This window comes from Nesoenas mayeri (genome assembly GCF_963082525.1).
Source record: "Nesoenas mayeri genome assembly, chromosome: 20".
Lineage (NCBI taxonomy): Eukaryota > Metazoa > Chordata > Aves > Columbiformes > Columbidae > Nesoenas > Nesoenas mayeri.
The window spans coordinates 7,356,790-7,380,790 of NC_137569.1; the positions used below are offsets into that span (position 1 = coordinate 7,356,790).

The following is a 24,001-nucleotide window of genomic DNA, read 5'->3' on the forward strand; positions in this document are numbered from 1 at the left end:
AGTTTGTTATCCTGATCAAAGTCTGCTTGCTACTGGAGTTACGCATCCAGCTCTCCTTGTTTTCAACTCAAGTGAAGCACTGATTAAGTCTGAACCAAAGTAACTTACAATATAATACACAACAACCTACTTCTTCCTGCCATACATAATTTCTACGGGATTTAGACACAGCATGCTCTGCACACTTTACTGCAAAATTAGTGTAGAAATACTATAACCCAAGCCAAATCTTTGGTGTTTTTTTTAGACAGTCATACAAGCATATATTTTAAAATACACTGTGGTTCTTTTAGTCAGTTAAGACTATACTAATTACCTAATATTAAAGGCTTCTGCATCTACATTGCACTCTGTGAGGAGGACCCGGATATTGTTCAGACGGCCATGCATCACTGCCAGATGAAGAGCTGAAAAGTAAAAGAGAAGCTTCAAGAATCTGAAACAGTTCTTGTCAGCAATAATTACAGGTGGATTAAATTAAGCACTCCCGTCACTTACTCTTCCCCAACCTTCCCTCTCCAAAACACCTTCTACCAACTTTGATTTCTTAGACTTGCATTCTCTTTCATCTCTGAAGAGTGAGCCCATTGAATGGGTGATCTCCACCAGGAGGTATCAGTAACAGACCTACTGAAGTGTTTAAAGCTACTTGGAGAACTTCGAAGTTTACCATTATTTCCATTTTCATCTACAGCTGCAAAGTCCACTCCATTCTCCAGCAGGACTGAGCAAATTGTGGGCAAATCTTGCTGGGCTGCTAAGTGAAGGGCAGTCTGACGATGCTTTGTCAGCTCATTCACCTGGGCACCTGCAAGCAGCTGTCAAGATGCAAGAAGGAATATGTTCAAAGGTGTTTTCAGAGCTATTAGCCGACAGTTTACTTCTGTGAATGAAGCACACAAGACTGCACTGTACAGAGATACTTCTAGGCCTCCAGTGTATATAAAATGCCATCATTACTGAGCTGCTGCAACGCACGTTCACGTTTAAAACTGGTGTCACCTTTGGCTGACTACTCCAGCCTACAGGCAGCATGCATTGGTGCAGAACACGCATTTTTAAGTAGAGGAAGGAGGAGTCCCCAATACATACCAGATTCCGCACAATGATCTCTGAACCAGCTTGTACAGCCAGGTGCAGAGGTGTTAGTTTGGAGGCATCCTGGACCCGGGAGTTTACGTTGGCCTGTACACTGATCAGGAACAGCACACTCTCAATGTCTGAGTTCTGAACAGCCACATGTAGGAAATTCCGACCTTTATTATCTACCTGCGGCAGAAAGAGCAAGTGAAATGAAATCCATTATTTCTGTAGAATAGCAAATTGTTACATATTAGGACATATTTTCACCACGAGATACTTGCTCCCTCTATTTGAGGTGAACTGTAGAGCCTTGTTCCTTTCTCTGCTTGGCATTGGAGATTTGATAGATGTGACTATCAAATAAACTGAACTGGGAAATTATCAGCTACAACTGCTCACTCTGGGCTGCTTCAGACTACTTTATTTCTACTTTATAACCTTGTTATTTCTTTACCACACACTGAAGAACACTATGACAGACAAGAGGTTAACAGCTGTTGTAAGTGATGCAGTTAATGATAAACTCAGTTAAATGAAACAAACTTAAGTCAAGCTGGCAGTTAACACTGGAGGAAGCAACATGCAATCCTGCTACACTGAGGCAAAGTGTATTCATTTTTCGGCTTAACACCAAGTGCATTTTGTTTATCTTTGCTGACCTTAAAGCATATTTACAATTGGCTGTATTTGTAACCACGTTTTAGATGTATTACAAGAGCTCCTAAACACTCGAATACTTTACCCATAATTAAACCTACAGAGGGTAGGAAGCAACTCCTGAACGGCTGCCTGAAATGTCACAGCAGAAGCCTGAAGATGCAGTTGGCAGTTTTACAGTTTAGCAGTGCAGCATAACATCTATTATTTAGTTATTTTAGGTCAGTTTCTGTTTTGGATAGCTTTAGGAGGGCTAGGTAACAGATTTTGTATGTACTAGTCCAGCACAAGACAAGAGTAGAGTCAGAACCTTCTCCTTACATACACACATGCGTGTTCCTCAATTTAGTACTGACAAGATAAGGTTTGATGAGACACTAACCCCTCATGTCTTTATTCACACACAGCATGTACACACCTACAGTTTCCTAAATAAATCCTGCTACAGAAGATTGGCATCTGGCAAATGCCATTACATGTAAAGCCACAAAAAGATGAAGCAGAAATTGCTGCTTGTGGAACACCTTTTACCACAAACTAACACAGTAAAACCAGCTTGCTTTGAATACTCCGAGTTTACCTGTTCAGCAGCTCCTGGCTCCCTCTTCAAAATTGCTTCAGCTGCTTTGTTATTTTTATATGTCATGGCACACGCAAACGGAGTCATTCCTTGCCTGTCACGTACATTTAGCTTAATATCTGGATGTGAAATCATAAGCTGAATGATAACATTATGTTGATTGCTAATGGCAACATGGATTGGAGTTCTTCCTTCTGCATCCTAGAAAGAAACCAGGAAGTTTGTTATACAAAAATTTAGTAATACGCAAATCCTTCTCTAATTCTCAAAACTCAGTAGTTTAGTTTTGTGACATACTCAACTGCCATCAGCTGGGACACCAAACAGTTGCAGTGGGAGTATAAATTCACGATGTAAATGAAGCAAATTGGCATTTGTTTCTCCAAATTGACCTCAATCCTGTGCTACATAGCCATTTAAGTAGCTCAGAGTAACATTTCCCATATAGTCAAGACATTTTGAGGACAGAGGTGAGCATTCAAACTTTAGCAAATTCAAATAAGGTGTTTTATCACTTGTCTGTATCAAGCAGCAGTTTACAGCCACAGCTGCTTTGTGACAATGTGTTTTGCCATTCATTTTGATGTCATATTCGGCAACATTGATGCTTTCTTTTGTTGCTATTTGCCAAGTGTCTGTTTAAGGATTACTGTGTAACCAAAAATGAAGTGTAACTCATACTTACATCACCTCAGTTCACTCAGTAGCAGAAGACACTTCCCAAACATATTAACTAAGTAGAGTACTCCAAGTTTTACACTATTGCTGATCTAATGATCAACTGCAGCAGAATACAGCCCTGCTCCTGCCTTTAACTCATTCTAGGGACAGAAGAGTTTAATTCCAATCATTAAATCACAAAGAACTGCCAGAAGTTTTCTGTATCATTATTTTCCTTCAGTATGGCTTCCTTAATTAATACATCATGAGGGCAAATAAGCACTAGATCTGATAATAAACAAAGTAGAACTGGACCCAGTCATCACATGGGGTTGTTTTCCTGTCAAACACAAAAAAACAAGCTGAGAGGGGAGTTTGTTTTCACTACATTAGAGGCAAAGAATCAACTTTGAACAAACTGTGCACAATTTCTCTAGATACCTGAGCATTGACATTGGCACCGAACTCCAAAAGGCACTGGATCACCTCTTCTAGTCCCCAGCAGGCTGCCAAGTGTAGGGGTGTCTGTCCATCATGAGCTTCCTCTTCTCCTTCTCCATTTGGGCCTGGCTTTCTGGGACTGTTCACATCACAGCCACTAAAACAAACAATAGTCAGTTTATTAAATTTAATCCAGATTTAAACTATTCCAAACAAGGGTCAGAACACTTTTTACAAGAACTGGTCCAGCAACTGCTGACACATTCTATATAAGCACAAGTTCCAAATTTTAGTTTGACTCTTGTCATCAATAATAATGATAATATAGATAACACAATCTGTCTTTAAGGCTAGTCAGACTTCTGTAAGTGCCATCCACCTACCAGAAGTCCAATGAAGCACATGCCTCTTACTGGCTCAAAACAGCATTCAATTAATTTATGCCAAGCAAATATGTACATGAACGTTAGAAGGTTTGTATTTTAGAAGGGGGTCTGACCTGCGAATAAGAAAGCATGCTATTTGTTCACTGTTTTCATCAATAGCTCTATGAAGAAGAGTCTGTAAGCAGCCACTTGGTCCTGACCCCCAACAGGTTGAATCACAGCCATGTCTAACCTGGAAGGAGAAGCACAATGAGGCAGTGAGGCTTTTTTTTATGTCTCCAGAAGGCTCCTACTACTTTATACAGTCCTTGACTAACGCTTCTGAAACATTATCCCTCTGACATAGAATTTGCAATGCCTTATCTGTTCTTGTGACAGTCACTGAATTTCAGAAAGCTACTTTAATGTCTTCTGCAGCAATATTTTACTGGTATACCACTCAATACTTCATTAGGTAGTCTTTACTAACAATTCAGATATTCGCCCATATACTCTGAATAGACAGAGTCTATTTAAATTCTTGAGCCAGTCCAGGTAACATTTACCTCACTTTCAGCAACACCAAAGACTGAACTCAGTCAAATAACATCAGCAGGTATTGCCTTGGAGTGTCTGGCCCATTTACTTCCTTCTCTATACAAACACCTTTTTCTAGGAACTGTATTTCTAATATTTGCATTCTTCTACTACAGAACTACTCAAGCAACGTGGCACTTCAATAAAACTTGTTCCACTCAACAAGCTATTTACAAGGTTTATGCATGAGTAGTTTCATTGCTGACTGCATTAAGTTTTTATCCAATATCAGCACATCAGCACAACTTTTCAATAGTTGCCTTTAATAGACAATAACCAGATAGAGACAAAGCTTTCAAGTCACCTCCTTATGAAGGGGAGGTGAGGAGGTCTCCTTACATCTCCTAAGTTTCCTGGATCATCTACACCTGAAAGTAAATGGTCTTAAAAGTAAGTATTAATATTAAGCCTTCAAAGGCCTTCTTGATGGAAACTTAAGATGCAATAAAAACCAGTACATACTTTAAAGTATATATATGGGTGTTCAGTTTTATTTAGGAAGCTGATCATTACACAAGTTTGGTATGCTACAGACTGATGCTTTCAGCAGATCCTTACTCTTTCCAAAATCAAGAACCCAGATACCATATTCTACACTTACAGTGGCTACAAGATCTTTGGTTATGCTGACTACAGTGTTTGTCAAGTATTTCCCAAGAAAGAAGAACTTCTGGTGAGGAAAAACCTCTAGAAATTAGAGAGTGGTATAGGACGACTCCATTCTTTTCATGCATTGAGTTTGTTTTAATGAGCCCTTTGCTGCTAGTAAAATGCACAAAAGTGAGACTAAATTAAGTCAACTGACAGTCTTACCAGAGTTGATGCAATATCTTCCAGGTTATTTTCTAAGGCAAGCCACAAAGGAGGATTTCCCTTCTCATCTGGCACAGACATGTCAGCTCCCCTGGTACAAATAGCATCAACCACAAGAGGGAGCTGGTTTTTTATGGCTAGCTGTAAGGCCGTCTCTCCATCCTGTGTTCTGCAATAGGAACAGTTTGAAGTGTGTTACCACTGCATTATAAAGCTATGCTTCATGTTACAGTAGTTTATTGGCAAAGCCAAGAATTATCTCCTCATGTGTTTTTGCTGTGGTAAGACCGTATCTCTACAGCCAAGCAAACACATCGTAAGTTTTTCCATCACAGCTGTGGTTTATCTTTCTTCCCCTGCCTCTTGTAGTAGCAACTGATTGATTTCTGAAGTTTGAAAAGCACATCAGTGTTCTTAGTTCACAGACTCGTTTTCTTAAGTGCAGCCGTTATTTAAACAAAGCTCCTTCAGAGCAAGCCTATTGCCACAGAAGCAAACAGCTTTGTCTGCACTGTGGTAACACTTCAAGTCAGAAACACTGGTTGTTAAAAACAAATTAGAACAGCAGAATTAGGCAGTTTGTACCCATGACATTCACTACAGCATAGCTCACCAAATTTCAAAGACAGGCTGTCAGTCACGTAAGCAGATAAATGTTTTGTTCAGTCTAATATCAACCTGTCTAGGAGACACTCAGCAGGCAAGTTCTATCAGAATCTTGTTGCTGGAGGTACATCGTATTAGTCTACACGGCAGAAAACATGGAGCTCCAATAAGCTGGCAAATAGATGAGACTATAGAAGCTCAGTACCAGGTTCTAGGACGTGAAAGTCTGTTACAGAAGGTTCTGTTCTACATAGAATTAAGTGGCACCTCCGCAACGTCAAGAGGAGGTTCTGACCAAGGGAGCTACATGTAGGTCTAAGTTCACATGTGTAATCCCTCAGCCATCACAAGCACCAAATCCATAACTATGCACAAATCATGATTTGCAACCAACTTCAAGCCATTATAGAAATGCAGACATCACTATCCACTCTTAAATACACATCCAGTTGAGTGTTACATCAGTTAAGATCTTACCTGACATTTATGTCTGCCTGATGTTCCAGCAGAAAGAGTGCGCTCTTGCTGTCTTGTCTCTGTATTGCCATATGTAAGAGAGTCTGTCCGTCTGACATAGTGTCATTGATGGATGCCCCAGATCCGAGCAGCTGAGCTGCTATTGTGTGCATGCCTGAAGAGTTAGAGCTCGTTAGTATTCTACCTTCAGTTCTACGAAAGACACACTGAATATTAATAAAGCAAGCTTCAAGCTTTCAGTTTTCAGTAATTACAGTAAGAGATGCACTGCATCAATGCTAGACGTGTTCTGCTTCATCTCTTAAGTCCAGAGCATGAGTAGTTGTACCTCATACATCTGCTGTTTCCAGCTCAGTAGGACCATATGTAAATTTATGCAGTAGTGACCACACCACTTCTTTCTTCTGACAATACTCTGATACTGTTGAAAAGTCACTTGGCTGCAGAGAAAAATATCTAGTTTTCCCCAAACCATTCCCCTCCCCATCTCACACAAGAAAGCATCTCCTGAATCAGTATTTCAAGATCACTTCCAGATCTTCATAAATTCTCATCTTGTTCTGAAGGCACATACCTGTCCAAAGAGCCAACCCCAGCACAGTCTGGTCTCTTGAGTCTTTTAAACTGAAGTCAGGAATAATTTGCAAGTTGTTGGTAGCATGAAGAGCATTAGCTAGAAGAAAAGAATAAGGAATTGTAACATTCTTGTACTTGACCTGCAGCTGCACATTGAAAGCTGCACAAATAGCAATGTCACATTTTGAAGTGGGCTGTTCATCTAGCAGTCACCTTGAAAGATCTAAGCAAGATACCCTTACATTTCCCAGATGTGACCCTGCTCAGGATTCAGGTAGTATTGCCACTACTGCCTAATCTTAATACCTACACTAAAACACATTTCTAGAGTGACACATACAAAGTTCAGAGAATGAAGACTGGTGGCTGTACTGCAAGATGCTGGCAGCATCTGTCCTCCTCAGCTCCTGGGATAGAGGATGTTCTCCCCAATTCACCTGCTCCCTCTAAATCCCACTTGTAGAAGGAGACAAAAGACACTTGGCTTCACTATCAAACTCTCTTCTTGCTGCTAGAAAACAGAAGCTGAACTAGCAGCATTTATTAAACTGCCATCTGCTAGTATTTCAGTACTCAAGTCTCAACTCTACTACAATACTAGCCTTACTCTGTACAAAATCCTCTCACTGAAAGAGCAAAGGGAGGCAGAAGTCTCACCACAGAATGATGACTTTATCCACATTTGATTCCAGCATTTACCTGAACCAAATGCTTTAACGAGGAGAGAAAAGGGATCTCAGTTGCACAGCTAGAATACAACCTGGGGCTAAGTGTTCAAAGTCCATTATCTACAGTGGAGAACATAAAGATTTATGGGCCAATTGATTTTCTAATCTTAACAAGAAGATTGAGTTCAAGACTATGCTTAGCCAGTCTTATCAATTGCTCTACTTAAACAATGTTTACAGGAAGACATACTTCATGAGTAGTTTGTCAAAATGCAGTTAAGATGGCATCCTCACACCAATCCACTACAGCATCAACAGAGTCTGAACCAGAAAAAAAGAAACAACTACCTTTTTGTTCCAAGATGACTGACACCACATCTGGGTGATCGTGAGCAATTGCCATGTGAAGGGGAGTTTGCAGATAGACATTCTCTGCTGTTGGAGAAGATGAATCCTTCTGACCAGGCACCACTTCTGCTGTCTGGATGTTCGGGTTGGCGCCTTGCTGCAGAAGCTCTGCTGTCAGGTTTGCCAGGCCATGCCTACAGGCTGTATGCAGTGGTGTTTCTCCCTTTAATAAACAAGGTACTAGGTTAACAGCTTGAGACATGAAACCAAGAAAAGAAGCAGCTTTTCAACTACCGTGACCACAAGACTTGCTATGAAGAGCTCAAGTCCCAATAGCGGAAGGTCTTTAGGACTTTCCAACTACATGAGTTAGCCTAAATTAAGGACTTTATTACAACAGGCCCCGAAGGAAGTCTTAAAAGCATGTCAACAACTGGTGATACTGCAAGAACAGAGCCATGAGAAAGCAACAGTTGTGTCATCACTAGTAAATATCTGGAAACATGCAAAAGGCTCAGCAGGCATTCCAACTACCTTTAAGCTATGGTTAGTAATGAGAGATCTCTGCTATCTTATTTTGGAAGAGAAATAAGGAAAATTTCAAACCACAGTCCGTAGGCTTCTGCTCTTACCCATTTGTTTTGGTGGTTGACTTTTGCTCCATGAGTTGCTAGGAAGAGAGAAGCTGCCTCATTTCCTGCACCAGCTGCCCTCTGAAGCAAGCAGTTTCCTAAAGAACAAAAATGAACACTGTTAGAGTGCTGTTCCAACCACACTTTGATACCAAGAAGCATGCTAGCACCTCCCTCACTGCCTTACAGCATTAAAATTTGAAGCAAACAAGGAAAACCCTACCCACTAGTAGTACCGTTGCAATGCAGGGCTGTCACGCATGCTACCATTTAGCAATTACACATTTTGAAACTGTAAAGAGGATGTTAGGACCTGGCAAGGAGGCCAGATTTTCTGTCACTTCCTGCAAGTCAATGTTCCATGCTCAGCTTGAGACCTGTCAGTGTTCCAAGCTCTGGGTAAAGCTACTACCACCTACCATTTATTATGCAACAAATGCTGTTAAAACCTCATTCAGCTCCTCAGAGTGCAGTTAGCATCAAGCAATCAACTACAAGCCTTCCACCTACACAGACATACAAACCTCTGTTTTACCTGTAACTGTGTCTGGAGCATCTGTATTGCTGCCTCGTTGGATCAGCCTTGCTGCAAAACTGTTCTCATCAAATGAGGTTCCATTTACAACAGGGGCATCCTCAAAAGGGTTTACAGACTGATCAGACGATACAGTGATATACTGAACTGCAAGCCACAGAGCTGTGCTTCCCTCATGATCCTTCAGCTCCAAGTCTAGTCTAAAAATAAGAGTTAGTGTTCCTCAATTTATACCTTAAAAAGTGGCCCCCAATGCAGCTTAAGTTTCAAGTGTCTGAACAGCTGTACTAGTTCATCTAATACCTCGCTGACAAGTTTTGCTTGCCAAGAAACATACTGTAGCTCCAGTTACTTCAGAGAACTTGTGAATACTCCAAAAGAAGCAAGACACCTTTAGTGACTACAAGATGTAAGCTCATTGCTCCTAGGAGAAGCATGGCCCTGGTAGATTTGGGCTCCTCCTAAACATGACAAATAGGCAAATCATCTTGTATTGGAGTAAACTGCATATAAGAGCTGCAAATTCAACTACAAAGAATCTGAGTCAAATGAAGTATTCTGCTTCATCACCCTAAGTCACCTGTGTTAGCTTTAAGCAGCACTCAAGTTGAACTCAAGAACATACTCATACGTTAAGAGTCTTTTTACTCATTTCAGCTCAACTACAAATGAAGTTATTGCTACATTATTCCACCTAGCCCTATTTGAAAAACAGAGATGTAAATAGCTTGCTTCCTCTTTACAGTAGGGCAAAAAAATCACTTGGCTTCTGGCATTGTTCTGGCATCTTAAGTTATGCAAAGCCTTTACATTTCTGTATTCCAATCCTGCTGCCAGCCTTATAATGAGGCAAAAAGGCACAGAGAGTTATTAAACCAGTTTTCATACCTTCACTGTACAAGGTAGCCTCAGTGTATGTTACATTTAAGTGAGACTTACTGTTTGCACTGGAGAAGCTGACTGAATACAGGTTCATTCCTGACCGCAATTGACACATGTAAAGGGGTCCTGCAACAGGAGCAAGATACAGTTACATTAGTAATAAGTGAGATGTTTAATATTTAGACCATGGTGACCAACAAGCCCCTACAGATTTATGGGGTGAACTTTTGTCTCTGCTTGCAGAAGGAGGGCACAAGCACACCTTGGAAGAAAGAGCAATCTACCTTTTAGTGGACATGATTCCAGTTTGTTTAGTATTAAGCAATTCTTTGCCCTAATGTAAGAGCTAACCTTCAAGGAAAAAGCAGAATAGCTTGACCTATCAGAACTGAGTAGCTGATACACTCCAAGTCTTCTACATCATTTTATGTACTTGGTTGCGAGCCCAGCATAACCTGTAAAGCAATTTACAGCCCTATACTTCAGATAAACACGCTGCAGATACTGTCTCTTTAAGATAATTTCAGTTTCACTGACAGTTTCAAAGAAAAGTACCTTTCAGGAACACTGTTTGTCATCTTAGTTCACTTGCTGTATTGTTCAGTGATTCAATAAAGACAAATTATTTGTGTGCTATGTGTTCCAACACAACCAACTCACCTCAGCTTTGTACAGCTAGGCTTAGTCACGGCAGGGCAGCATTCAGCCTCAAACTGGATTCATGAATTCACCTCTCCTGCTTCCAGGATCACCTGTGCTGACAGGTCTGAGCAGGTTCTTAGTGGGCTGCATCTCATCACTGACTGCAGTTATCTACTAAACCGGTAGCAGACTTCACTCAGTATTTACCTTCCTTTGTTGTCTTGCATATTTGGATTGGCTCCTGCCTGTAAGAGGGACTCTGCGATCTGGGCCATCTCTGCCATGACATCTGGCAAATGCTTCTTGGGGCTGTATGATGCCACAAGGTGCAGCGGAGTCTCCTGGTCTCCCAATGTAGCAGCATTCACACGGGCACCATTTTTAATGAGAAAGCTGGCAGCAAATTTATCTCCTTTTGTGAAACAAAATAATGTTATTACGACACGCTGGCACCCTATATATTTTACACAAGTCCAGAAAATGGATACACAATTTCCCTCTATACCATAAAGCCATTCTAGTTACAAATGTTTGCTCTTAGAATGCCTTAGCAGATAACTTCAAGAGCACTTCACTACAAAGTCAGGATTAAAGTATTACCTAACAACCCCTCAGAAAAAGTGTTTTGCCCAGAGGTTACACGTGGCTCAAGTTCACATGCTGGTTTACTTGTTATGACACTAAGTCTGCTAATTCCTGTATCAAGATAAATCCATCGCTGCTTTAATGCACCATTGGACAAATCGTGAAACTAAACACACAAGTAGTTTTTGAACAAGAGGTGCTATTCCAGCTATGCACTTTTGACTGCCCTGAAGTCAGTCATCATCTGTTCAGTCTTGCTACATAAACAAGCAATAACAGCCTTTGCTCTTGAGACTTTAGGCCCCATTATATATATATATAGGCCCCATTATACATATATATGTTAAGGGCTTCAACAGTTAGCACCCACTACACATGACATTACTAGCAACTCCCTCTTGCAAGCTTTTCAGGACTCAGAACTTAGAGCCACTTCAGTACATGAAACCTTGGACTCGAAACACCAAGATGCAGAGAATGCTTTCAGGATAATGTTAATTCCCCTTATTCCAAAGGCTACTTTAAATAGACATATTCACAAGTTGCTTGTCCTGAATGCACAACTGGAGAACAAAGACAACTGTTTGCCTGGATAAGCAATACAGATTGTTGTATTATCTCTGCCAGCAAAAAAAAATAAAAATGCCATTTTCTGATTTCCATATCTGCCATTCCCCCACTCTCCAGTGATCATAAGAAATAAGAATCATGTGGCAAGTTCAGACAATTTGCTTTAGCTCCATTTCCAGAACATGTGATTGTTAACAGTGATTAATTCACTGAAGCTTTGGTTACAGAAAAGCAAGCATTCATTCTCAGAGCTCTAGCTTAGACTGAAAGCGCACATTAGAACTAGAGGACAAATGCTAGTATTGAGTATGAGGAGCAGCCTGCTGCAGTGTTTCTAGTGCTTTCTAGGGCTGCAGCCACCACAACACTGACCTATGCCTAGAAGGTCTCCTACTCCTGCTGCTGAAGTTTCATTCACGGGATCAGACACCAGCATTACCCTGTTCAGATATGCAGGAGATTAAAGGCAGAAGTCAGGAGCTGTATTTTGAGCTCACAAAAGTTACACTACTTTTAAGAGGCCAAAAGAGCTTGCTGTTAAAAATAAACTTATGCTTTTAATTTGTAGCACTACAATACCCATGAGGTCCAGTCACAGGTAGGGTTCCTGTTGTGTTTGGCTTTCTGGAGCAGACAGAGCTGCCAAAGATATCACTGCAGGCAACCAGCAGCACGAGGCACTCGCTACAGATTTTTATCAGACTTTGTCCATAGGCCAAGATGCTGCTGCTCCAAAACCTTCAGAGTACAGTGGCCACAGCAACCAAGTCCCATTGTGCTCCAGTTCTCATAAGATGCATTTTCCACTCTAAGGTGGCAAACAGCTCAAGATAACAATGTAATTGTACTCAGACTCTGCTCTGATAACGATGCTACTATTCACTAGAGCTTTGAAAATATTCAGACTGGCATACAAGCATCTCTGCCTGCTCCTCATCTTCTTCCAGTCAGTTCTTCCTCCCCTAAAACTGCTGTGCAGTAGCGAGGACCCTTGCTGGTAACAGTAACCACAAAGCAGCATATGCTGCATTCAGCCCAGGTCTAGAAAAAAGCTTCATCTTAATTTGTCACTAGGCTGTCATGCTTGGTTCAACTACTTGTCAGAAAGACTGTGTTGTCAAATCAGAATATTGTCAGTATCTCCCCACATCTTCCTTTAGCAGATAATACTCTAGCAGATTGCTTCTGGATGCTATCTAGTGTAAACTGAGTTCACCAGCCAGCAGGCTAGCTTTCAGATCCCAAATAAGAGTGTGTTTGGTTTTATGTTTAAAAAAAGAAACAGAACAAAGTTCACCCTTGACTACAGTTTGCTAACTGAAGCAACAACTACAAAGTGACACTGGAATAGACTTCGGAATATATATTCCACAGTGGGAACAACTGCAAGTTAAGTTGACTTCATATCTGATTTTCTTACCTCTTTGGATGGCTTTATGTAACAGACTCCAGCCTCTTTTGTCTGCCCTGTCTACATCAGCCTTGTGGTTGACCAGTGTGGTTGCAATACCCTCCAATCTTTGAGAGAGTGCTAGATCCAGAGCAAGATCTCCATTGTGATCCAATTCATTGAGCTTCCCAGGAAGCTACAACACAAAAAAAAAAAAAAATCAGTCAACCAACAGAGATACACTCACCAGTCCAATATAATACTTGAACAGCCCATTCCAACCACAGGAAAACCACCAGAACATGAGCATCACCACATGCAAATCATCTTCAATGAGAAAACAGGAGTTCTGTTTGCAAGCAGTTTAACCTGCAGGAAGCCAGGCCAGTCCACTCTGTAGAGATGCTGCCCATATAGGCATATTCAATGTAGTACTAAGAAGAATTATTCAGCTATTCCTTTAAGATGCCTCAGATCCCAACTAGGATAGCACCCAAGGGTTCTAAGTGCTGCTACAGTCTCAGCTTCCCATTAGGATTTGAGGCATCTTAAAGGAATAGCTGAATAATTCTTGGTAACTAACACTTGAATAATTCTTCCCCCTTGCTGGGGAGCAAGTTATTTGCTAGTTGTTTAGAGTATTTATCTGAACAGAACAAATATCCGTTACTTCAAACATTCAATAGAAGAGGAAAAGCATTTGTTCAAAGACACGATGTTTGATGAACTGTCACAAAACAGCAAAGTTGACTATTATACCATGCAACTTTAAATGTGCATAGCAATATCAGGTATTGGATTTTATTAGATACAATCTGTTGCATGCAAGATGTTTTCAAATTATTATGAATCACTTCTGGATTATGAATTTTTGAAGCCTTTATCGCTAGACCTCCATTACATACACAGAAGTAGCTATGGTAATGATAAACATGCAAATAAGAACTGGTGACAAAAAAAAACCCAAATCAATAACAAGGTTCAGACTGGCAGTTAAAAACCAGTTATTTGAAACACGTAATTCTAGAAGACAAATCAAGTTAGTCCCACTGTACCTGCGAATCCATTTCAATAAGATACAAAAAGACTACATCTTCTCTCTCAACTTTAATAGCTTTATGCAAAGGATATTCTGTCTTTGACTTGAACATTTTATACAACAACTGAGCACTCATGCTACTGAAGTCTTCTTTCCGCAAGTCATCCTAGAAGCAAGAAAGAAAAAGGTAAGCAATACTCCCTATTTTGTTTATAAAAAAGGGATTGCACAATGCAGTTATGAGGTTCACAAGTTCAGTTCAAAGCTCCATTTTGATAACATCAGAACAAACTGGAACAAATCCAAAGATAACCTTGTAAGACTAGAAGGAAACTCAGGAAGTTGTACATCTCACATTTTAGTTTCAAGACCAGGTAGTGAATTTTTTCTTCTCTTTTGTCTATAGACACAGAAAACCAGCATTCCACCAGATATTAGACTAACATCTAGTCTCTAAACTAATTCTCTATCTGGAATCATAGATTAGGTTTTTTTAACGAAAGGGCCTACAGCTGTTGAAGACCAACAATGCCATAGAACTTCAAGAAACTGAATAAAAATACAGAAATTAGAAGTATAAAGACCTTACTTTTGAGTTAGTACTTATTCGACTAAACCATAACAATCTCATTTCCAGGTAGAACACAGTGTCCCAATTTAGGACCCAGAAGCAGGTAAAAGTTAAAGTGAGTGACCTGCAGGTCCAGATACAAAAATTTCTTCTATACATTCACAGATCAAAGCACTCCATTCTGCTTTGGCATTAGCCAAACAAAGAAATACCCACATCTGGATGATGCATTTTAGATTAAGAATAACCTAAATCCTCACTCACTAGTCTGCTGTTGACAAGCCCTATTTTAAAGGCTAACTCATTACACAGTTAATCAAACTCAAAAGATCAGAGCAAGTGAAACTTCCAAGTTGGTTGCGAGACTGTTGTCACTCCCTTCATTACAGAAGATAAACTCTTCCCTGGGTTCCTTGGATTATTTTTAGAAGTAAAAGCAGGCCTGGGATTTGTGACCTGTATAGACAGAGACCAACTATGGATGAACTTATAAACAGTTCAGAGTCCAGATTTGATAAACAACCCTCTAGCTTGTGAGAATACAGTCCCTTTGGTTTGGCTCGTGTTTAGGAAAATAAGAAGCTTTTTATAGTGAAGTATTACCAATGAACAGAACAGCTCTGCAGGCTATAAGCTACTTCCCCCAGACAAGACATATTCACACCAAGACACCCAGCAGACAATCTCTAAAGACAATAAAATATCTTAGAGAAAGTTGTTTAACAGGCTTTGTTTCAAACATATAATCATGAGCTACTCTTGTAGATAATACCAAGTAACAGTGTCAAAAGCACATATTGAAGATAACTGAGAAGGATGGGAAGGGAAAAGTCACTCCTGCCTCAGCAGAAGCCACTTCACTCACACCAGTGGCAAGGCAGGCACATATGACAGCTTTTTTATCAACACTATCGCTCTTTTTGATAATACAGGGTCAGTATAATAGGTCACCTTAATCACTCAACAGCATCAGGAACCTATGTAAACCCCACACCAACTGGAACATTTGAATGCCAGCAAACCAAGAGATACTCCTGAGGTCAGACTATACAGCAAGTCAAGCCAAATTCTACTGATTAAGTTCCTATTCTCTGCAAACATTTTTCTTCTTGCTTCCTTCTGACGGTACTTACCCAGTGACTAGCAATTATCTCAGCACAATAATTCAGAAGAGTGCTAGCATTCAGCTCCTCAGCAGTCTGATAGAAACGAATGCAGTTCCTGACATTAACTAGTGACATAACTCCTTTTTCACATCTGTCAAAATAGAAAAGCCAGTATTTAGTCACCAGGAAACAGCTTTCAACCACTCTCCCATGTTGTAACAAAGTCCTACATATTCCTTTTCCTAGATGCCAGTAGCAAAAGGCTTGGCCTTGCTTTGCTGTAAGGCTAAGACACAAACATACTTTAATGAGAAACCCTGTAAGACAGTTTCCATACGTGCAGACTCTTATTAAAGCAGAATACAAGATACGGTCCCATGAAACAACCACATGCTGCAGGAGCCTGCAAGTGAGGACAGATATCCTAGTTCTCCCACGGGAACAAACAGCAGCTCATTCACTGTTCTGAAGTAGAAAAGATGTCTATCTCTACAAGTACTACAGTGATCACAAGCAGCTCTTGTGCCAAAGCTAGAAATAGCCATGCCAAATACAGCTATTTGCTTCATAAAGCGAAGCGATGAACTTTAACAGTAGATCCATCAGATCTTTATAGGTGTGAAGCTATTAGCTTGAGTTTGAGGAAAAAATTCAAATAGCTCAAAATGCCAGTGATCTCCAAGTAGATATTAAGACCAAAAAGCAAAATAGAAATACTTGTGTCCAGGTGCAGAAACTTACCAAGACATCTAATATTTATTAGTAGCATACGGTATGAGGACACACCACCAGACTACTATGAAGAAACAGCAGCTAAGGAGTGTTTAGGTAGGACAACGCGAAGACAGTTCTGGTTGGTACAAAGCCTGAAGGCAGTTTTAGCACTGGCTTTACAGATGTCAATTTATTTGGTCAGAAGAACTGACAGCAGTTTAGTTTGCTTCATGTTGAGTCATGGTTGACTGGTAGATTAAAAGCACTGTGTATTGCTGCAGCCCCAGACACCCATTGGGAAAAAGATCATTTTATCAGAGGGTACTTTATCTGTGACCAAATTCAAGGTTTTGAAGTCGTACAAAACTTAAAAAGCCTTCAATTTGCACATTCAGGCTCCTCACTAACTCCAAGTAGTTATTTAGAACACTCTGTACATTCAAGATAACAATGTAGCCACAACTAGAATGGTGTTAATCTCCTCAAAGTGGCAAAGCATTGTACTGTTACATTAATCTTCTTTATGAAAAAAAGTTGCCACCAACAGCTACTTAAAGAGTTTTCACCTGTGGCATTTTAATACTGCAAGCTACTCACCAGTGACTCTTGCAAGCATTCTCTAACCATTCCTTCCTTACAGCTCTTCAGAATTTGTTACTAATACACCAATCTCTACTTCCTCTTAATACCAAATTAGGGTTATTAGTTTGACTAGGAGAAGAACTGGAAAGTAAACATAAAAGCTATGGAAATACTGCTACAGTTTAACTGTAGTGCAAGGCTGCATTTCCTGTGATCACTTGAATGTCATGCTGTATTACCAAAAACCGCAAACTTAAAAAAAATGCTATCCAATTGCCAGCAGCTATCATCTTATTTCTATTCAAACAAGGTTGAAAAGTTCAGGAAGATTCACTGTATTTACCAAGACTCACCTTTCCCTAAGCAGCTGGAGCTGGAATTTATTAGCCAGTTTCATGAGCTCTATCAAGAAGATATCATCCTCTCTCAGCTCAAGTTCATCTGTGTAGATCCAGCGCAGCATTGCCATGGTTACCTCTGGGTCAGCATCTGGTACAGGGAGCAAGAGGGATTAATAAAATACTCCAAGAACAATCACCTATTCAAGCAGTTGCTATTTCTCTGGCTGTTAAAGTCACAGCTACCATGAAAAAAATGATAGCCCCACTGAAACCACACTGCTTTAGTTCAACCAAAATGTCAAGACAGAGGCAAAACTGGTCAGAAGTTGAAACCAGTAACAATGCTGGCACCAAAACAGGAAAACTTTCTTCTATTGGAACACCATGCAGAACACAGGGATCCCTGTAACATCTCCTACCTGCTACACAAATATGGCAGATTTAGGGGCCAGGGGTGCCCCTTTGGAGGCTTTGGTCCCTCACATATGGCTACATCCACATCTACATTTGACAAGCTCAAATCCCCTTTTCACTTCAGAATCCCCCTTCTTTTATATTCTAGCCATATGTTAAGAAGTGTTGCATTGCAATGAAGGTGCTTGCACCTTGGCAATTACTACAAAGTACTTGAAACTACTGGAAACCATTTATAGGAAAGGTATAAAAGATGCAGTTTAAGCAGCTGGTTAGATTTCGGGTGTTTACAACATGATCCCAAGCCTGATGTTTTTTTACACAGCAAGAACAACAGAAAACTGCACCACAGGAGAGGAGACACAGAAGCCCAAGCGCCAGGGACCTGTCACCCCATCAGAAACACACTGACGATCTTACTTACAAGCATGCAGATGATAATTACTCCACAGCATAACAGACCAATCACAATAAATTCATTTAGAAAAACAGCATTAGTCCCTCCAGCTCTTTTGTTTGTTTTTTAAATCAAAAGCACACTTGTTTAAGACACTGAAATACCCATCCTAAAACATCCCCTCTACATGGAGGGTTACCCCAGATTACTTGCAGAGTACCAAGTAGTACTTGGCACAGTGTGCAGACTGCCTCCTAAGAAACAGGAGGCATTAGTAAGCCAGGTATCTTTTGCTGAATTCGAAGCAATCAGAAAACCTACTTGACTTGTACCTTGGTGTTGATCAGAGTTTGTCTTCTCCCTCCCAACAAGACAATGTGTTCATCTTTTTCTGCTTTTCTGCAGATCACATGAACTCTGAAAACACTCAACTTCAAATGCTGCCTCTATTTTAAAGTTTGGATTCAGTCAATCTGAAGAGGTTCTCATAGGAACTTGTAAGTTAAGAAAACCATGAGTTTTTAGGGAACAGCTTGTCACTTGCTACAACTATTTCATAACCTAATCCTGGGCCATTTATAAAATTTTCTAATAAATTCAATTCTACACAGTGGAAAGTATCATTTAGTAGCACTTATTTTAAGCACCATTCTATAATAGGAAATATTTGCGTTGTTAAACATGCAAGCCTGCAGTTACATTTGAGATTCTCAGACTAGCTTGAATGTGGAGCTAGAAATGCTATGGACTGTCACTTCCAACAAAACTACAATTAACTTAAGAGCTTTTTGGTGATAATCTTCTGTTAGCATAGCACTCAATTTAAAAACTCCTTGGCATCTGTCTTCCTGTGGTTGCAGAAGGAACCATAAATCCTTTGACAAGAAAGCCTATGCTGTCTCATAGAACTAGCTTGCTGTGACTTGCTTCTTTCCAGTTTGTCTGCACTTAATATTCATAAGATTAAGCATGGAAAGCAAAGCCAATACTTACTTTTCAACATGCCAGCCAACAAACCTGCTTAACTTCATGCCTGCTTTTATTGCTCACAAATTAACTGTATAAGACTCTTCTATATTGTTAAGTACAGAATAAAAGCCTGTCAAGAGGTTCAACCTGCAGAAATACTGTCCAGTGTACGCACGTGCAAGGAACAGCTACAGCAGAACAAAACACTGTCTTGTAGATGACTCTTTTAGAAAACCTCTCTTCCTCACCTATTTTGCAAAGGTATCAATGTGTCAAAGCGAATAACTTTAGTAACATTGTATATTTGTATTCATTTCCCCCACACACTATGTTAACAAGCAGCAAGGTATTTCCATGACACACCTCAGAGTAATTGTGCACACTACCTCAAAAAGCCCTGTCCTTAGAAAGGAAGAAGTCAAGCTCCTCCATATAGATTTTTCATTACGTCTAGAAAAGACAAACGGGCCACCATTCTCAACCCTGTTCATTAAAGAGAAAGAAGGTAGGTTATTGTTTTAACCACCACCAGTGCCAAGTTCACAAGCGTACTAACCATGCTTCGGAGACAGAGCTCCATAATCCATGGATTAAGCATCACTTTTTGTGGACAGCAGTAATCTTAAAATGCACACAAGGAACCTTTTCCCAACAGGCCCTTTTATTGGTCATCCTGAGGACAATCGAAACATCATATACTACTAAGCAATGGCTGACCTGACAGATCCAGCTCCTCTGTTGACGCAAGGTTGGCAAGACTCCAAGTATCACTGCGCGCCGCCAAGACGAATTTGTGAGCACTGATGCACTTGTCCCCAACCTTTATCTTCAGATCACTGACATGAGAAAAAACAACGCATACATGTACAATGCAGACTTCCCCTATGCTTAGATACATACAGTTTCAGCATCTCCATACTATCCATGGCCTGGTATCCACATTTAGGTTCAAGTGGTTTGAGACATCAAAACATATTTAATTGGTTAAGTAAAACATGTTGCCAAATGACACAATTTTTACTTTTCTAGGGTGAAATGCAGCAAGTCATTAATATTTAAAGTGTTTGTTTGCCTTTTTTATAATCATTTTGAAATAAACTGCAAGGGAACTATTGTAGAATATAGGAAAATGCAACAATCTTGAGGTTAAATATGTTGCAGTGTCCGTACTCTCAACTAAGCACCAATGGTTTCAGGCAAGACCAACAAGAGAACAAATGATGTTTGACAGTAGTCCACAAGGCGGACTCCAAGAATCCCCAGTTCCCAGGAGACCAGCTGTCAAAAACACTTGGATTTCATTCTGATCCCTTTAACAGGTTATCCTTTGTAGTTAGAAAGTACCTGCCTTGCTTATTTTAAAATAGTTTGTAAATGCTCTGTGTGGGTGTATTTTCCAGACCATTCTCTAAATCAAAGAAATGCTATAGGTTATAGTACAAAATACAGAGATGTTACTTAACACAGCTTGCATAAGGATTTGCTTCCTTTCCCCTTTTATGAGTAGGCCACTATTCTATGCCTTTAAAACTCCAAAGCTGAACAAAAATGAAGTGATCTGGCTATTCTGATACTTGCCACCTAACAAATCATTTCCCCAGCATGCTATAAGTTCTTGCCAGGTGTACAGTTTTTTCTCGGAGAGGTTTATGAGAGATTTTAGGGGAAGTAAACTTTAATCAAAAGTACATACTTTCCCCTTACATGACTGAACTCTTATACTATATTGGCATTGCTTTCACTAACAGCAAAGAAACTGATCAGTGTCACTGTAAGCTCAGAAATAAATCAGTTAAGGGACCTATAGTACTGAAGGTGATTTTTAATGTGCCTATGGAAAATAAACCATTGCCACATGTTGAGACTCAAAGACACAATACAATTTATACTACTAAGTCACACATGTCACTATCCAAGACCTGTTACATCACACAACCAGACAAGCCAGTCTAATCTCTTTACACACAACAGGAATACAGAACTGGCTTCAAAGCCATTCTTTCAAGAAAGGAGCACTTCCCAGCTGTTAGCGATACATTGTGCAATTAATCCATCAACTAGTAGAAATCAGTTTGGACAGAAGTAATTTTAAAGTGAGCTTTGCTGCTGACAGTGAAAATGGATAGTTTTGTTTAAATTTGTCTTAAATGTCAGTCTCAGAGATTAATTTCTATTTAGAGCTCGAGTCAAGAATTGGATTCAGTATGCTACCTTAAGGATGCTCTTCCACTTGCAATTACAGCTGAGGACCCTCTTCATATCAGGTAGTAGGGAAATAATTTTTCTTGTCTAAGACTAGTATCTACTGCAGTCAATGAAGTTAAAGGTTCCTGTAATGCCCTTTTCTTCAAAGGGGGATTTCTCACCTGTACTGCTCCTGCTGATAGAGTTCAGCTACAATGGCAAGAAGTCGAGTGATGAAGGTGTCACTGGCACTGTCTTGGTTGGCCTGGGCAGCCAGCAGATTGCATCTCCTTTCCGTATCAGCGAGTTTCTTCTGCAGTTTTACATACTCCTGGCGGAGAAGCATCAGGTGCTTTTCCAGCTTGGCCACCTCCTCTGCAGAAGCAAACAGTGTTATCACAAGGTTCAGACATCACATACCTTTTTTTTTTTTTTTTTTGTATTTTGTTAGGGTAACTTAATCCTACAAGCACGTTACGCATCCAGTTTATCATGTGAGACGCCAGTAATAGTCTCTCCCACCCTACTTGAGCATCTCACTTCCACTATTAAACCTTTTATATCATTGCTAGCCATAAACACATAAAATACCTCATCAGAACACAGTGATAGAAGCCCCTTATAAACAAAGTCACTTTAACTCAGGAGTAGCACAGCAACAGCACCCGGGAATCAGATCCCTGACCAAGTGTTATTTCCATCCCTCTGCACTTTGGTGGTCACTCCACAAGATGCTGTGCTGAGGTACTTCACTGAACCCAACCCAGGCCACCTGTACACAAAAACCTCTACTTTGCTGCTGGAAAGAAACATCTGTACAGGTGCTTAAAAACAGTCCAGTTTCTGAATATTTATTTATGGCTTAGCTGCATAAACAATATGTAGCTAACATTGTGCATAAACAACATGTAGCTAACATCCCACTCCATCCCTAAATTGATTTTCCAAAGAAGGTACATATCCAAAACCAGTCCTAAAATGAGAGGAGAAATCGGGAAGCTAACCAATTATTTTAAGTGGGAAAGTTCCTACAAGATCCCTCCCTACCAGCCAGGAATTTGTTGTTCAAGATTTTATTCTCAAATATTTACTAAATGTAAGTCACTACTACAAACAATGAGAAACTGAACTCTATTGACCAGTGTTTTCTTCTTGCTTCTGTAGAAAAGTTCAACAGCAGAGCTGACCTTGGCCTTGCTCCAGCACAGGTTCCCAGGGCTCAGCATCCTTCTGGAGCTCAGCTGCAGACAGAACTGTCTTTCAGCCTTTCCTCCATGGACTGCTGCAGCCCAAGGGCTTCCTCACAAGCCTTTTAACTTAACAACTACCGTAATGGATAAGCAGAAGGTAATTTAGCCTATTTTACCCTTCAATTAATACCACTTTGGCAGTGCACTTCCTTCAACAGCTGTTTGTTTAGCTTCGTTCTTTAAAGGCTACAGATATCATCATTCGGGTTAGTTTCCTTATTCTATTGAAATATACTGCAATTTCAGAATTTTGCTATCAATACCACATCAACCCTCAAAGAGGGTTTGAAACCCTGCTGTATTCTATTTGAAGACAAATGCCATTTCAGCGTTCCCAGAACTAGAAGGACATCTTGAGCAATAGCTCCTTCCCCACTGATTCATAAGGAAGATGCAAGGATGGCACAAAGCAGGAGCCAAGAGTGACCGCTGAGAGACACTGACAACCGTGCCAAAAATTAGCATATGAACACCACCATCATTCATATAGTGACATTTTTAGGTGCTGCACAAATTCAAATGCTGAAAATAAGAAGTTGCCTGTTGAACCTCATAGCATATATCATCTTCAAGAAACGCTACGTCTTCCAGCCAAGCAATGAGTGTGAAGGTGGGAAGAAAGAACCAGTACCAAAAGGTAAAACCTCGAATGCTGTCATTTTACCAAAGTCAGCTCAATAGTTTTAAATTACTCTGAAGTCAACAGGACACAAAGCAGAACTACTTTAAACCTTCCCGCATCAGCAGCTTAAGCTTTATGCATAACCGACAATCAAGCTTGTTACTGCTGCTTCAGGGCAATCCAGGACAACCACTCCTGGCAGTGAAAGTACCTCAGAGACCTGAAGCTTTGAGAAATCTTGTTTCCAGATTGACAGCATATGCTTCACATAACCCCAGTGAGAGAGACTGAAGAGTATTTGCTTACTGTAAGAATTGCAAGAGTTGTAAAGTAACACTTTCCCTTATTCTACACAACAGGCACACCAGTTGTGTAGTAGCTACTACCGCATGCTTGTGGACAATATTTGATCTTACAGCACATTTCAGTTGCACGCTCAAGAATCCTCAATGCCCAGTTAATCAACACTGACTGCAAAGGAGCACAGCCTCGAGTTTTCCCTGTACACCGTTCATTTGAAGAGTTCACATTGTGCTGTTGCTTTGAAAGCAAAACCCACTCAGGCAGAAGTAACACCTCTGTTCAAATATGTAAACCTGGAGCTGTGGTGCTACTATTTACAGTCCTCAAACTTGAACAAGGGTAGGGGGATGTTATCAATTAAAAAAAAAAATCCATGCAAAATGAGCATTGTATCTCTAAGCT

The 24,001-nt window shown here is 40.2% G+C and overlaps 1 protein-coding gene across 2 annotated transcripts in view; it reads right to left on the minus strand.

Annotated features, from left to right (window-relative positions):
• ANKFY1 (ankyrin repeat and FYVE domain containing 1) overlaps positions 1-22,237 on the minus strand; it is a 28,240-nt gene extending 6,003 nt beyond the window's left edge. For both annotated transcript variants that reach the window (XM_080357365.1, XM_080357366.1), the window contains exons 1-20: positions 21,607-22,237; positions 19,958-20,076; positions 17,473-17,608; positions 15,851-15,974; positions 14,163-14,312; positions 13,138-13,303; positions 10,770-10,974; positions 9,978-10,046; positions 9,039-9,238; positions 8,504-8,601; positions 7,872-8,094; positions 6,854-6,952; positions 6,280-6,433; positions 5,197-5,365; positions 3,921-4,039; positions 3,422-3,578; positions 2,321-2,521; positions 1,093-1,269; positions 671-818; positions 317-407 (exon numbers count right to left, since the gene is read on the minus strand). In XM_080357365.1, the coding sequence (XP_080213491.1) occupies positions 317-407; positions 671-818; positions 1,093-1,269; positions 2,321-2,521; positions 3,422-3,578; positions 3,921-4,039; positions 5,197-5,365; positions 6,280-6,433; positions 6,854-6,952; positions 7,872-8,094; positions 8,504-8,601; positions 9,039-9,238; positions 9,978-10,046; positions 10,770-10,974; positions 13,138-13,303; positions 14,163-14,312; positions 15,851-15,974; positions 17,473-17,608; positions 19,958-20,076; positions 21,607-21,770 (2,969 nt within the window). In that variant the 5' untranslated portion in view covers positions 21,771-22,237. The remainder of the gene's footprint in view (positions 1-316; positions 408-670; positions 819-1,092; positions 1,270-2,320; positions 2,522-3,421; positions 3,579-3,920; positions 4,040-5,196; positions 5,366-6,279; positions 6,434-6,853; positions 6,953-7,871; positions 8,095-8,503; positions 8,602-9,038; positions 9,239-9,977; positions 10,047-10,769; positions 10,975-13,137; positions 13,304-14,162; positions 14,313-15,850; positions 15,975-17,472; positions 17,609-19,957; positions 20,077-21,606) is intronic.
• Between the last annotated feature and the right edge of the window lie 1,764 nt (positions 22,238-24,001).